General features: G+C 42.2%; 1 protein-coding gene across 1 annotated transcript in view; it reads left to right on the top strand.

The window, feature by feature from the left end:
* The window catches only part of prickle3 (prickle homolog 3), a 34,575-nt gene extending 29,130 nt beyond the window's left edge, over positions 1-5,445 (top strand). The window contains exons 8-11 of the mRNA XM_085782818.1: positions 605-925; positions 2,104-2,394; positions 3,144-3,626; positions 4,614-5,445. Coding sequence (XP_085638944.1) covers positions 605-925; positions 2,104-2,394; positions 3,144-3,626; positions 4,614-5,101 — 1,583 coding nt within the window. The 3' untranslated portion in view covers positions 5,102-5,445. The remainder of the gene's footprint in view (positions 1-604; positions 926-2,103; positions 2,395-3,143; positions 3,627-4,613) is intronic.
* The last annotated feature ends 10,827 nt before the right edge of the window (positions 5,446-16,272 follow it).

Raw genomic sequence — 16,272 nt, 5'->3', positions numbered from 1 at the left:
AAAACGGGTGCGGGGGACCATCAAGAGTTACTGATCTGATGACCTTAGTGAACGTGAGGAGGAATAGGGTCTCGCAGTAGCTCAGTGATGTACGAGGGAGCTTGTTCATGGAGGGCTCTAAAAACGAGTACTAAAATCTTAAAATGAATCCTAAAATTAACTGGTAACCAATGTAAGGAATATAAAATTGGGGTGATATTATCCCTTTTCTTAGATCCAGTTATGAGCCTTGCAGCTGCGTTCTGCACGGTTTGAGGGCGATTTACAGCCTTTTTGTTAAAAGAGGAAGAAGTAAGGACGAAGGGAAGAAAGGAAGGAAGGAAAGAAGCCAGGGGAAAAGGATTGTGGAAAGAAAGAAGGAAGGGAGAAAGGAAGGAAAGAAGGAAGGACGGAGAAAGTGAACAGATTGGGTCAACTGGACCCAGAAGAACAGCAGGAGGGTTAAAACAAATGTGTTTCTCATACGTCTGGATGAATATTTAAATTATCCACAAAAAACACTTTGATTTAAAATGTGTCTGAACTCATTTTAACACAGAAACACGAGACAGATTTTCAGATCCTGACACAAATGTTTTGTGTCGTCGCCATCGTCTCCTCTCAGGTATCGACCAGGGACAGATGACGTACGAGGGTCAGCACTGGCACGCCGTGGAGTCGTGTTTCTGCTGCGCGCGCTGCCGGCTGCCCCTGCTGGGCCGGCCCTTCCTGCCCCGGGGGGGGCTCATCTTCTGCTCCCGGCCGTGCTCGCTGGGCGAAGACCCCGACAACTCGGACTCGTGTGACTCGGCGCTGCAGAGCCGGACGCCTCAGCACAGCAGACGGCAGCAGCAGCAGCAGCAGCAGTGTGGTTCTCCACTGAAGCCACTAGAGGGCGTCGCTCCGGCTGCTAAAGACTGCATTCATACTGCAGTGGACACCAGAGGTGAGCGTGTGTGGTTCATTTCCCTGAAACGCTGTTCCTTTGTTTAAGTTTTTTTTCTTTCTATATACACTAACACTACTCACAAAAAGTTAGGGATGTTTGGCTTTTGGATTACATTTTAGAATGCCCCTAAAATGCACTATAACCTTTACAGGTGAACTTAATTTAACCTTCTCTAAACTTTTGAATGCACATGTCCAGTTGTTCAATGTTTCAGTCCTTATTGAATAACATGCTGTTCTCTAACAAGGTGATTAACCACAAACATCACAAGCACCGTCTGATTTAGTGGTTCAGTTGTCATTGAACCACTAAATGTTCTGGTTCAGTGACAGTTTGTATACAGTCCTCTTCTCTCTCCCTCTTGAATGTACTTGATTAATTATTTATTTTATTGCATTATTACGTATAACAGAAAACACCCTGTGTTCATGTGTTATTTATAAAATGCTTTTATTTTATACATTTTACAGTTGCTCCTCTCACATCTCACATTCACAGATATGCTCCGTCAACACCACTATTTACAAAGTATTCTCTTCTACCAATTCACAAACTGAATAACTATCAGATTTGTTTGTTTATTCACAAGTTTATTTACAGAAACCAAGATCTCCCTGTCACTTTTCAAAATTTCTCTACCTTCACTTATAATGTACATTCTCACCGTACAAGACACAGTAATAATCTCACTCTATATTTACCCTTTACCTGCACATCACACCATCAGTTTAATATGTCCTATAGAGGTCCTATGTTTTGGAATAGACCTCCTTCGCTAAGATCCATATCATTCCATATTCACTCTAAAAATACATCTTAACTTTTCTTGAATTTCCTGCTCTCTCCATATCCCACATCCTTACTCTGTCTTTTTTTATGATTTCAATCAATGATTTTTTGTACCTTATTTCCATTGTCTCTATTTGTTACTGATCACTTTGTTCTCTATCTCCTCATTTTTGCTAATTTTGCTCATATAACGTTGATTATGTATGCACTTTATCTCCTTTTTTTCTCTATGTTTATTTGTTATCCATAGAAATTAGTTTTGTTGTAATTAGTGACAGGGGTGGAACTTATGTACAAGCCAATCGGCTTCGTTCCCTCCTTGAACCAGCGAATATAAATGTGTGCTAAATAAATAAACCTAACCCTAAACCTAAATCTCCTCTCAGGCGTCCACTGCTCCGCTCCGGTCCAGAACGGAGGTCACTCTCATCCCAGAGGCTCCTACTCGCCTCTCCCACACATCCACCTGGGGAACGGCCTCGGCCCGTCTTGGCCCAGCGACGTCCCGCATTACAGTCTGTTGCCGGGCGACGGCGGGATCAAAGCTGCTGCCGTCAGCGGACTGAGTGAAAACACACACACAGGTCTGAGTTCGAGAGGAAGCTCCTCCTCCTCCTCCTCCTCCGCTGCTAAAGACTGCAGGAACTGGGTGGAGAGGACGAATCAGGTTATGCAAGGTAACAGGAATCAAGCGCTGAATATTTATAATCACTAATAATAACTCAAACTTGTTTTTAAAGGGATAGTTCACCCAAAATTCAAATTTCACTCATTATTTACTCACCCTCATGTCGACTAAGAGCTGTGAGAATTTTCAGAGTCCTCCGTCCCTTCTCTGAGTTACAGCGGGGGGGTCCACGCAGCAGTATTTGTCCATTTAATGGTTGTCAATGGATACCAACTTTCTTCGTCCAAAAAGACACACCAAAAAACATCCAAATACTTCCATACTGCTCGTCTGTAATGTCCCTCTTGTATTGAAGCCCTGACATGAGAAATTGTTCCGCCGGTCAGTGCAAGTCACGCGAGATTTGCACTGACACAGGAAGAGCAGTGAACCGAGACACTGGGAGCTTCCGCTACAAACAAGCTTAAAATATAGACTTATTTAATTTCTCACGTCGGGGCTTCAATACAAGAGGGACATTACAGACGAGCAGTATGGAGGTATTTGGATGTTTTTTGGTGTGTCTTTTTGGACGAAGAAAGTTGGTATCCATTGACAACCATTATATGGACAAATACTGCTGCGCGGACCCCCCCCTGCTCTAACTCAGAGAAGGCACGGAGGACTCTGAAACTTCTCACAGCTCTTATATTAGTCGACATGAGAGTGAGTAGATAATGAGTGAAATTTGAATTTTGGGTGAACTATCCCTTTAACCCTTTGTGTCCTTGGTGTTTTGTTTTTTTCTTTTGTCCTCAGTGTTTCCTCCTCAGAAGAACTCACACGTGAACCACCTGGTTTCACCCGACTCGCCCCCCCTCTCCCCCAACAACGCCTCCTCCCTCCCTCCACCGCTGCCCGTCAAGACGCGTGACCTCATACCGCCGGGAGAGTCGCCGCCGTCGCCACAACAACCGCCGCTGCCGCCGCTGCCACACCCTCCCCAAGTGGAGGACAAACCCTCAGACTCTCCCCCGCCACCGTTGACTCGCAGCGGCACGGCTCGAGTCAGCTTCAGGGAGCCAATCAGCAGCAGCTACTCCGTCGACGAGGACGAGGACGAGGAGGAGGAGGATGAGGATGAGGATGAGGAGGAGGAGGAGGACGAGGAGGAGAAGCAGCAGCGGCGGCGGCGGCAGCAGGAGGGTGAGGACGGCGTGCAGGCGGAGGACGAGATGGACGGAGGGTTTGGAAGCAGGTTACATCTGCAGAAAGGAATCCCGCCACAGATGGATCTGCTGGGTGAGATGAATATTATAACGGACATGGAAGAGTTGATTTATTATTAACAGTTTCTCTATCAGTAGTTCAACTATTAATGTCAATGTCATCATCTTTGCTTTTTGCTTTTCTATTATATCTGTGTTTTTTTCACATTTATTGAAAAAATTATAGGTTATACTTTATTCATCCCCGAGGGGAAATTTGTTTGTCACAGCAGCATAAAAGAGAAACAGGACATTTGAGTACTAAATAAATATCATAAGGTATATAAAATTGCACAAAAGATAAAACACATACTACATAAAAAAAATACTAAAAGTCCTTGTTTATATCATTTATATCATATTATTTTAGGTTATGTAAGCTGCTGGATGATCTGAATTTCCCTCCTAGGGATTAATAAAGTATTTTCTATTCTATTCTGTTGGTAGACAAACAAAAGATTAAAGCAGTTTTAAAGTGCAAGGGGATGAAAGTGCTACAGCACAACACCACATTACAGACTCTCTATCAAGAACTGTTAAAGGGACAATGAGGAGTTTTGGAAAAGCAAAGCGTTTTCACACTACATTTATGAGCCTCCGCGCCCACCGTGAAATTCTTTGACCGGCGCAAGACAGACTCATGTTTTCATTCATCAAGAATTAAAGTCAGAGGTTCGAAGACGATCACATACCGTTGTAGTTCCGACCATAAACGGCGATTCGGCTGCGTTATTCTCATGACTCGCCGCAAAACCAGTCGGCTTGACCAGCATTTCCACCACCACTAATAATAACAAAATAACGATAAGAGACAAAACGATATATTTATCGAAAATGGGCCCATTAACAAGTTTGGGTAGCGTAACTTGAGACTTTTTTATAACCAAATAGAAACTCCTCGTTGTCCCTTTTAAAAGGTCAAACTGCCATTGAACAAAAAATTAAAACAAAAAAACTTTACATCAGAGTTGTTGAACGCTTCATCCTCCTCCTCCTCCTCCTCCTCCTCTCTCTCCTCCAGATGGATCCTCCTACCATCAGCGGAGTCTGAGGAGAGGGTGGGGTCGCTGCCGCATCCCGTCCGACCCGTCCCTCCACCCGGGAGCGGAGCGGCGGTCCGGCCGGCGCTCTCGGCCTCCGGACCGGCCCCGACTGGAGACGCTGGACTGGAGGGGAGAGAAGGAGCGAGACGGCCGCGCCTCCTCCTCCTCTGGCGCCTCCTCCTCCCTCACGCTGCAGCCGGGCCACTACAAACACGAAGACTGCTCCACCTGCTCCTCGTCGTCGGACTCGGAGGAGGACGGCTTCTTCCTGGGACAGCCGATACCTCTGCCGCCGCAGCTCAGGAAGCAGCCGCCGCCGTCGGAGGAGGAGGGGAAGGAGCAGGAGGGGGAGAGGGAGAGGGAGAGGGAGGTGCAGAGAGACTGGGGGCTGAGGGGCAGCATGAGGAGGAGCAGAGCGCACAGCGTCGGGGCGAAGGACAAAGATAAAAACTGTGCTATTTCCTAAGAAAGAAAGAAAGAAAGAAAAAAGGACCTTCATTATTCTGCTGATCACGTTTTCTGCACAAGAGTGAACTTTTATAAAAACTGAAGCAACGGCCGCCGTTCACACTCAGCAAAGGCAAACACGACAAACCTCAGAAAACTCACAACTGCAGCTTCTCACCAGATGTTACGTGACGTCGTACAGTCGGTGTATGAATCATGTCGTTGAGTGATTATTGGTATTGATTGATCACGTCCGGATTAAATCCAGACTCGTGTTGTGACGTTACACTTGCACTTTTTAAAGGAACAGTTCAACATTTTGTCAAATTCTCCTTATCACCATAATCCTTATAGTCATCATAGCAGTAGGTTCATTACCTTTAAAGCAGAAGTAAGTGATCCGGTGGTTTTGGCTAACTTCCTGTCAGCCGATGGAGTTAGCAGTCCCCGCCCTCGTCCCTACGTCACCACATTCGCGCGCATCCCTTGGCACACACACAGAGAGGACCGCCCCTTTATGCCGTTCTCTCTCCTCATTGGATAAAGGTTGTAGGATACAAGGAAAGTTTTGTCTTCGGCTTACAGCAGAGCAGAGTGACTGACAGACCCGTGTTTCGGACCAAACAGCTATATAAGTGATTGCTGTCAGAAGTTATAACTATTTAAGACTTATATTAACACAAACATTCCACTTACTTCTGCTTTAATTATCGGTGCAAGTTGTTTTGAGATCTGCGGGGCAGAGACGTGAGCTGCTCAGCGAACACAATTGGGGTGACTAACAAACTCATCAAATACACAATCCAACAACTCCAAAACGCTCTGGCTCTGCAGTTGTGACCTGCACATTCACCACGCCATGAAATAATTAGGGCTGACCCAAATAATTTGAAGCTTCGAAGCTTCGTTCATTGCCACGGTAATCGATCATGAAGTCCGTGATCGATTTTTTTTTTCTTTTTTTTCTTTTTGACACCGGTTCTCATTGGCAATTGTTACATTAAAATGAGTCGGCTACTTGGCATCCTGGAAACCTGCCTGATTTTGGAGATATGCAGCGTTTGTTTGCCATTACTTTCATTATTTCCGCTACGATCGCGTTTCATGTCTCATAATGTTACATGATTATTTCATAGCGTGGTGAATGTGCAGGTCACAACTTGTCCACCAGAGCGTCTCTGACCCACGGATCTCAAGTCAAAACAACATGCAACGATAATTAAAGGTTATGAACCTAACCTTAGAATTTGACAAAATGTTGAACTATCCCTTTAACGTCACTGCTTTTTAATCATCATCACCCTCATTTACATATATGCAAATGTCAAGTTGCGCCAGGAGCTGATCACCGTTTGTAAAAAAAAAAAAAAAAAAAAGAAGAAGAATATTAAGTATATCTTATTTTAACTCTGCTGTAACCATGTTCTGTGCTCTTATGTGCAATTTTTATATGGTTGTAATATATTACAGTTAAAAAACAAAAAAAGAAAAAAAACACTAAACGGCCAAATAGTGTGTGAGTGTGTGTGACGGAGTTTGATTACTTCAGTAAAAAAAAAAATCAACAATCTACACATTTTGTCGAGTCTCTGATCACGTTTGGCTTAAAAGTCGTTTATTTTTCTATACTTGGTGTCGGTCACTGTTCCCTATTGTTTTATTTTGAGAGAGAAAAAAGAGGAAAAAAAATGACGATGTCAGTTTGTTTGATTGTGAGACGACATTAAATTTGTCTAAATTGTGTAAATGTGAGTTGTTCTTGGTTTGTTTTCTTCTCTCATCACTTTTCTCTCAGGAGGGAAATATTCTCTCTCTCTTAAATTCACTGTATGATGCTTTTGTTTACTACACAAAAAATAAAACATTGATCTTATCATTTCATTAATATTGTGGTGTCAAGAAAACCACCAATGAGCTTAACACATAAATGACAGGATATAGCCGTTTTTTACAATCTGACCTTATTTCTAGCATAAAATACGATCGGTATATTGCGAAAGAGACCCTGATCTCAATGGGTTTTTATCTGGTTAAATAAATAAAAAAAATGTTGTGATACTCTAGTTTTTTGTTTTTTTTACACTAGTGCTTTTACCATGGATGTATTGGCTTTTACCATAGACTGTAAAAAGAATGGACGTAGCGTCCGTGACGTCCCCCATTGGTTTTGGGGAGTCGTTTTTGTGACTCAAATATGGCGGCCTGAACAGCGCCATGTTGGATTGGCCGGCCGAGAACCCGCCCACTGGCCTCGAAGCAGCTGTCCACGGAGCTGCTCGGACCTGTCACTCAACGTTTCCGCGCCCTAATTGGTCAGAGTTTTAACCTAATAACAGTAAAACGGTAGAGTTAAAAAAAAATTCACCCCCCTCAGAGTGTGTGCGGGGGTAGAAACTATCGATTGAGACGAAAAAACGTTCTGACACCAGGCTTTTAACATGTTTACTGAGGATGTAAAGTCGGCGATTTTAACATGGGGGTCTATGGGGAATGCTCCCTTCTGACACCAGCCCCCAGAGGAAGCCGAGGGGATTGCAGTTTTTTGAACGCGGAAGTGAGCTTCACTTCTCAGACCGACAACTGCCCCCTTGGCTTTTACCTGTTATCAACATCCGGGGTCTGTCTGACGTTGAAATACTAACCGCTGACCCATGCCGCTGACCAAGATGATGTCATCTCTGAGCACCGCGCGGTCCGGCTTGTTTACCTGAAAGTTGCTAATGCTAATGCTACGGTTCGTTTCTGCGTGTTTCCGACTTGTCAGAACAAAATGAGCAGCTGGATGAAGTTCAGCTTCCACAGGCTTCCTCTCCTCAACCTGGACTCACTAAAGCTCCGGATAGTTGAGATAAAAATGGACCCGAACGCCGAAGCAGAATGATCCATCATCCAGGTCAGAGGTCAGCAGGTCAACCTACAGACCCCGGATGTTGATAACAGCTAACGCCGGACTCAGAGGGGAATAGCACTAGCCTATCAGAACTAAATATTGGTGAAATGAAGGAGTTTCTCTGCAGATAATGTGTTATTTAGAGGCTGCATTCTGCTGCCCTGTAGACTCCATTATACGGATATACGCGGCTCTCGGCTGGAGCTCATTTCGTCGGAGGACTATAATGACACCAAAGTTATCTGGGTGAGTAAATGATCGTATTTTATCCTAGAAATAATGCTGCCTTCATGTGCTATGGTACAGATGGTATTTTCCACTTGTGACCTGGTATTTACCAGTGCGTTGTGTTCATGTGCTTTTGTTGTTGTACAGAGAAAATAAAGATGGTGGACACACAGATTCAGACTTGTTACTTGGGTAAAACCATAGATATATGACACGTGCGGCATCTACATGTATATATCTATGGGGTAAAACAATCTTGGATTGCCTAGTTCATCTCTTACAGCAAGAAGATGAATTATCAAAACTCAAACGGTAAATATTAATATTCATGGAGATTTAGCACTGGCTATTTGGCTAGCTTTTTAAAAGCGTTTTTTTTTTTTACTGTACATGCACGCATACATAAAGTGAATAGCTGCTAACTGTTTTCTAAAGGCTTGCCTTGCTTACCATTAACGAATCTTGCATTGCTCGCCGCCATGTTGAAAAGGTCAAAGGTTATTCTCATCTTGGCAACTCGGGCATCAAAAAATTCTACGAGTTGCCCAGTGGAAAATACCACATGAGAGGGTGTTCATGTGCACTTTTCACGTCGTCTTTTGGTATTTACCATAATTACCATAGCACATGAAGGCACCATAAGATCCAGGCTGTAAAAAAAAAAAAAAAAAGCGAGAGACAGCAATTCCCCTATAAAAATATTTACTGAAACAAAAACATTAAACTACATGTAAAAAAAACTATAAAATTATGTTTAATTAATTTATATTCTATTATAATTTATCTTATTTTTACTTGCTATAAATTTATCTACAACATCAGTCAGTTTGTACTTGATGGTAGCGGGAACTGAGGCACTCAGAGTAGGAGAGTGATTTTAAAAAGCCTTTATTGCAGCATGGCCAAACAAATAAAGGCTTTTTAAAATCACTCTCCTAGTCTGAGTGCCTCAGTGCCCGTTACCATAGCATTTGGATCCTCACACTGAAGAGCACCAGAGGTAAAGAGACTAACAACTGATACCCATGCAGCACTCCAGGCATGTTTTTTTGATCAGTTTGTATTTGTTGATATGAAACAACTGGTTATTAGACAAAATGTCAACTGACAGGAGACCAATTTAAGACATTTTATTGGTTCCACTTGTGGAAAATTCACAGGACAAGTAAAGAAAGGAAGGAATAAAAACAAAGTAATACATAACACAAACATTTGTGCTGTTAAATATATATATATTTAAATAGATAAAAAGCCATATACTGTATGTAGCTCTGGAAAAAACTAAGGGACCACTTTCCAGTTTAAAAAAAAGCTCACACAACTTATTCGTATACTTGGACAGAAGATTATAAAAAACACTGCTGGGATTAAACATTGACATTTTCCCACCGAAATTGATTAATAAACTCTTCCCAAGTTAAAATATTTGTGTTGTGTTGTTGAGAGCAATGAATATGAACATGTTTTTTAGGGTCCGGGCAGCGCAGCTGCCAGGACACTATTGTATTCCTAGGAATTCTTCTTCTTCTTCTTTCTTTCTTTCTTCTTCTTCCAAGGAAGTCATACTTCCCATGGGCGAAAACTCACCAAACTTTGCACAAAGGTTCAGTCCCATGCCAGATTCACTCAACTCCAAGGACATGTGCCCCCCCCTCCCAGGGGGGGCACAATAAGCGTTTAAATTTAAAAATTTTAAAAATTCCTACCAAACCAACGGTAGATGCTACAGTGTTGAAACTTCACCACAATGTCGCCTCAATACTGCTGAAACTTTTGTCAACTTAAACTTATTACAAATTATGAAGTCCATCACTCTGTTTTTTTCAATAACTGTAAAACTTTTAAAATGTATCTCCTCCCACAATTTTTGCTCAATTGACACCAAACTTGCTACAGAGCATCTCCAGACCGTCCTCAACAAAACTTGTTTCTCGGATTTTTGATTAAGCAAAAATTGAGCCTACAGTGCATGAAAACGTTTGACTGTAAACAGTACTGTAAACATATACCATCAAATTATTGATAAATACATTTTCAAACTTCCTGAAAAAAAATGAGAATATTCTGGAGTCATGGTTGATGAAGTTTGGCAAATATCAGAATTTTAATTAAAAAACTGAATTTTTGAGAATATTTTGAATTCTGCTCTCATGGAAACAACTGCAGTCAATGTGAGACTGGAATTTATAAACATCATATTTTCTCTTATGAAGCAAAACACTTATCATTAAAAACAAATCACCAACATTTCCATGCTGTCAAGATGCAATTTATGTATTATCAGATTTTTGTTTAGATGACTGAATTATTGACATTTTGACCATTTCATCACAACAGCTGCCCGGGCACTGGCTCACCTGAGTGGATAAATGAAGCTACACAGCAGGTCTCACTACCAGCTAATTAGCTCAGCGAGTTAGGAGCTGGTTCTCGGTGTCAGAGATTGTGAGTTCGAGACCCAGCGAGGGAGAAGATGATGATGATGACAGTTTGAAATGGCAGATGTCCTCAAGCTATTTTGCTGTCTAAATGCAATTTATGTATTAACAGATTTTTGTTTAGATAACAGAAATCTGCGTCCACAACAGCTGCCCGGACACTGACTCCCTGAGTCTATTTGAGAAGATACACACCATGTCTCACTTCCAGATAATTAGCTCACTGAGTTAAGCGCTGGTTCTTGGTGTCAGAGGTTGTGAGTTCAAGACCCAGCCAGGATGATGATGATGACAAATCAAAATGTCAAATGTCCTCAACACGAAACACAAGACAATTGTCCTAATGGTGGCATCACAGCAAGCTTCTAAATTTAAAAATCCAAATAGCTTGGACTGGACCATCTGCGAAGGCTCCTAACATCTTAGGCTCATAGTAGATGTTTGACAAATACATATCATTATTTTACCTCAAAAACTGATTTTTCTTTTTCTGCCTACAAGACAGTGAATGGCTTACTCAATTTGTGAAGCCACTATTGATCTGCCACTTGTCAATTAGCTCAGTGCGATAGACAACAGTCTTTGGTTCCCGAGGTTGTGGGTTCAATCCTCAACTGATGCAAATTGGACTCTATAAGGACAACTGTCTTGTCTTCCTATTCTCCTGTTTGTTGCTCAGAATTGCCTAAATATGCCCAAAAGTAGCCCGGACCCGACCCATCGCTGCGCAGCAGCTATAATTTTGCATTATTATTACTCAAGGTCTGAAAAGACTTAAATCATCATTGTCATTTTCTGCCAATAAATGCTCTAAAAGACAATACTTTTATTTCAATTTTGGGAGAAATGTTGTCAGTAGTTCATAGAATAAAACAAAAATGTTAATTTTACTCAAACACAAACCTACAAATAGTAAAAACCAGAGAAACTGATCATTTTGAAGTGGTCTCAGAGCTGTATATATATAGCTATACAAGTTGCAGTTTCAGAGCTATCTGCAAACATCTCATTTAACAATCATTAACCAACTTTACAAACCAACCGATCAATCAATAGATCAATATCTGTTGTGAGATAAACCAGCAGCAGTGACAGTAAAATTCAGCTTCCTCGTAAATGTAGTATGATATTGATATTACATACAACAATACTTTGGTTTTAATACTTTAAAGTTAATTCTCCTTGTGATACTTTTATATAGCTATTTTTCTTTCACTTTCACTTGTAAGTTAACGCAGTATTTTCCAGTATCAGTAGTACTTTATACTCTCAGTGGGTGGAGCTGAGTGGGTGGATGATGTGTGTGTGAGTGGGTTCTTATCATCATCCACCTCCAACAATAGCAGGGTCACGTGGCTTTAAAGGAGTCTGGGCTGCTTCCTGGTAGGAGACCGAACGGACCAATCAGAGCGCAGCGGGGGCAGGAGGGGGCGGGATCAGCAGCAGCAGCAGCAGCAGCAGCACACATGAGTTGTCAGACAGGTTTGTCTTGTGCTGCTGCTAAGTGGTTTCAAACACATTCACTCACACTTACACACACACATACAGACACACACAACCTGCTGCTCTGTGGGACGACGACGTGTGTTTGTTTGTGTGAAGAAACTGAAGAAGGAGAAGAAGCTGAGCAGCTCAACACAAGGTGAGTGTTTCTCTTCTAACAACAACACACAACACAACACAACACAACAACAACTTCCTGATAATCTGAAGCTGCACAAGGTGAGGCAGAGCTGCTGGGCTTGTCAGGGCTCGACCGGCGGTGGCGGCGTTGGCATTGCACACACACACACACACACACACACACACACACACATAGGCCTCGAGTCTAAAGATCAGAGTGAGTTCTAATGTTGTTTACCTGCTGCTTTGTGTTGTGTTGTGTTGCTGTGTCATTTATTTGTCTCTAAGAGTTTACGGTGTTTGTCGTTCTCCTCTAAACGTGACTCACACATGTAATTAGTGGCTTCATTTATTATTATTATTATTATTATTTTTGTGTGTTTGTGTGACCCAACCTCTTCTTGACTTGACATTCCTCCCTGTAACGCACTCTGTCTGTTGTCATCACTGAGCTGCTGCTGAGTCTTGTTCTTGTTCTCGTTGTTGTTCAGAGGAGAGAGGAGCTTCGGCTTTTGGTTTTGAGGAGATCAGATCAGATCAGATTGGAGCAGCAGCAGCAGCAGCGACTCGACCGACAGGTGAGCTGATCTGAGGTCAGCGACCGCAGAGCTTCTCTCGTCTGTATCAGCGGGAGTTCTTGGCTCGGCTCAGACTGGAATGGCAGCTATGTGGAGAATGTGACTGGCAGATGCAGATGCAGGCAGCCGCGTTTCAAACTACTATACCAGTAACTATACGACACTAAACTCACAGGATGTTTAGGTTTAACCCTCATGGTGTCCTTCTGTTCACTTCCTCCATCCTTCTTTCCTTCTTTCCACAATCCTTTTTTCCTTGTTTCATTCTTTCCTTGACCTGGTCTGTTCCCTCCCATCATCTTTCTTTCCTTCCCTTTTCCCCTGCCTTCTTTCCACAATCCTTCCTTCGTCCTTACTTCTTCCTTCTTTTTTGACGCAATCTGTTCCCTCCCTCCCTCCATCCATCTTTCCTTCCTTTTTCCCTTCCTTCTTTCCTCTCATCGTTCCCTTTGTCCTTCCTTCTTTCTTTCCCTTCGTCCTTCCTTCCTTCCTTCTATCCCTTTTGATGCTGTGATCGAAATAAACATTCATTCATAAACATTCATTCATCCTTCCTTCCTTCTTTCCCTGTGTCCTTCCTTCCTTCTATCCTTCCTTCCTTCCTTCCTTCTATCCCTTTGTCCTTCCTTCTTTCTTTCCCTTCGTCCTTCCTTCCTTCCTTCTATCCCTTTGTCCTTCCTTCCTAACTTCCTTCCTTCTTTCCCTTTGTCCTTCCTTCCTTCTATCCCTTTATCCTTCCTTCCTTCCTTCTATCCCTTTGTCCCTCCTTCTTTCTTTCCCTTCATCCTTCCTTCCTTCCTTCTTTCCCTTTGTCCTTCCTTCCTTCCTTCCTTCTATCCCTTTATCCTTCCTTCCTTCCTTCTATCCCTTTGTCCTTCCTTCTTTCTTTCCCTTCGTCCTTCCTTCCTTCCTTCTTTCCCTTTGTCCTTCCTTCCTTCCTTCCTTCCTTCCTTCTATCCCTTTATCCTTCCTTCCTTCCTTCTATCCCTTTGTCCTTCCTTCTTTCTTTCCCTTCGTCCTTCCTTCCTTCCTTCTTTCCCTTCGTCCTTCCTTACTTCCTTCTATCCCTTTGTCCTTCCTTCTTTCTTTCCCTTCGTCCTTCCTTCCTTCTTTCCCTTTTCCTTCCTTCCTTCCTTCTTTCCCTTTTCCTTCCTTCCTTCTATCCCTTTATCCTTCCTAACTTCCTTCTATCCCTTTGTCCTTCCTTCCTTCCTTGACCCAGGAAAACAGCAGGAGGGTTTTAAGTTCAACTTAACTTGTGTGTGTGTGTGTGTGTGTGTGTGTGTTGGAGTTTGGACCCTGATTTGATTTGGTTTTGGTTTCGTTCTGGACCGGTCGTTGAACCCACGAGAGTCTGAGGTTCAGGAGGTGAAGTCGACCACAAACCGCAGCAACTGGCGGCTTTATTTAAAGATGAGGAGTCATTGTTCCCACAGCAGCTGTTGTTGTAATGTGTGTGTGTGTGTGTGTGTGTGTGTGTGTGTGTGTGTGTGTGTGTGTGTGTGTGTGTGTGTGTGTGTGTTAGTGACCTGCCCCGTTTTGCCTCCAGACAATGGCTTGTTGACAGCTGGACAGCTTCCCCATCACCCCTCTCTCACACTCTTTTCACCGGCCGCCGCTCCGACGGCCTGAAAACCAAGTGTCACTTTTATTGTGTTTGTCTGCGGAGAGATGGATGACTCTGAGTAATTGTTCAGATCCGTGTGTGCGCCGGCGACCAATGAACTTCCAGAGTAGAGACGGCGTCCGGAGAATGAGAATGATTGGCTGTGGTTGTAAAATAAGAAAGAAAGAAAGAAAGAAAGAAAACCAGAGAGGGTTTTTTTATTATGAGTCTTTGTGAGTTTGTCTCTGTTGGACGAAGTGAAAGAGTCTGATTCTCACTGAGGTAAAAGCTTTTTATTGACTGTGTGACTCTTTTTATGGACTCGTCCAGTTGTCTTAAGTCTAATTTGTTTCAGTGGGTAAACTGTTGATACCTGTAACACATGGACTAATATTATAGATAGTTTTGTTGTAGACGAGGCAAGGCAGCTTTATTTATTCAGTGCATTTCATATCCAAGGGGCAACTCAATGTGCTTTACATAAAAACAAAACATATACAGTATAGCTATAAATAATAAAAACTAGACTAAAATAGAGCATAAAATATGCAGCATGAAATATTGATTTGTATTAAAAACAATTAAGAGGTGCCAATGCCAATCCAAGATTAGGATTTAAAGTTCTTTAAAAGAGCTCACATGAAAACAGAAATGTTTTTAACCTGGGTTTAAAAATGCTTAGAGTTGGGTCTGATTTCAGTTCTGCTGGTAGACCAAATTTGTATAGTGCGTATACTGCACTGCAAAAACTCTTACCAAGAGTATTTGTCTTATTTCTAGTCAAAACAAATCTAATTCTACTTAAAATAAGAAACATCACATTAAAAAGTAGCTTGTTTCTAGACAGTTTTTATTTCTTTCAAGCATAGTTTCACTTGAAATAAGTAGAAAAATCTGATAGTGGAGCAAGTTTTTCTTCCTTATTACAAGCACAAAAACTTGCTTTCACTACTGGCAGATTGTTCTACTTATTTCAAGTGAATATTTGTTTGAAACAAGTGAAAATTATCTAAAAACAAGTTAATTTTTAGATGAGGAGTCTTATTTTAAGTGGAAAGAGATTAGTTTTTACTAGAAATGAGACATTTTGACAAGAAATAAGACAAATATTCTTGGAGAGATTTTGAGTTTTTGCAGTGTGAGTATTCAATTCAATTTTAATTTATTTAAAAGGGACAATGTACAGTTAAAACATAAATGTTGCCATTTGATGCACTATACCAGATTATAGCTTTAAGCTAATTTGCATCTGTAGTCCCTTGGCAGGTCACAAAAATACAACACAGTAACAAGACAGATTAAACAGTATACAGGGATAAAACACCACAACAACATGGCTACACACGTCTGCGTGCAACCCCCCCCCCACCTCCCTCATCCCACCTACGCCCACACACACACACACACACACACAAAAAGAAGTCTAAGGACCAAATTAGTGGTTGCAGAGCTGAGCAGCTTTTAACAGATTTTTTAGGTTAGATTTGAAGACTCTGAGAGAGCTACTGCTCCTTACGGCTTCAGGTAAGGTATTCCACTGGTTTGTGGCTCTTATACCTGAGTTTCACACAGACAGACTACACCACTGGACTCGTCCTCTCCTCCTCCTCCTCCTCCTCCTCTTCACTCTCTCATCATGTGTCTTTTCTTCTTCTTCTCCACAGGAAGTCCAAGATGTCAAGGACCTGGAGTTCAGCTGAGACGCTGCAGTGACGTGACGTCTCTTCAGAGATGGAGAAGTGGAGCTCGGACAGACGAGAGCGACGCTGAAAGAAAAGACGGAGAACAAGAACAACGACAAGGAGTCTAGTTTTTTACAACCACGAC

This window comes from Trachurus japonicus, chromosome 7, assembly GCF_045865225.1.
Source record: "Trachurus japonicus isolate A0001 chromosome 7, Traja_1.0".
Classification (NCBI taxonomy): Eukaryota; Metazoa; Chordata; class Actinopteri; order Carangiformes; family Carangidae; genus Trachurus; species Trachurus japonicus.
The sequence above is the reverse complement of the archived record's forward strand: the minus strand, read 5'-3'. Positions and strand labels throughout refer to the sequence as shown.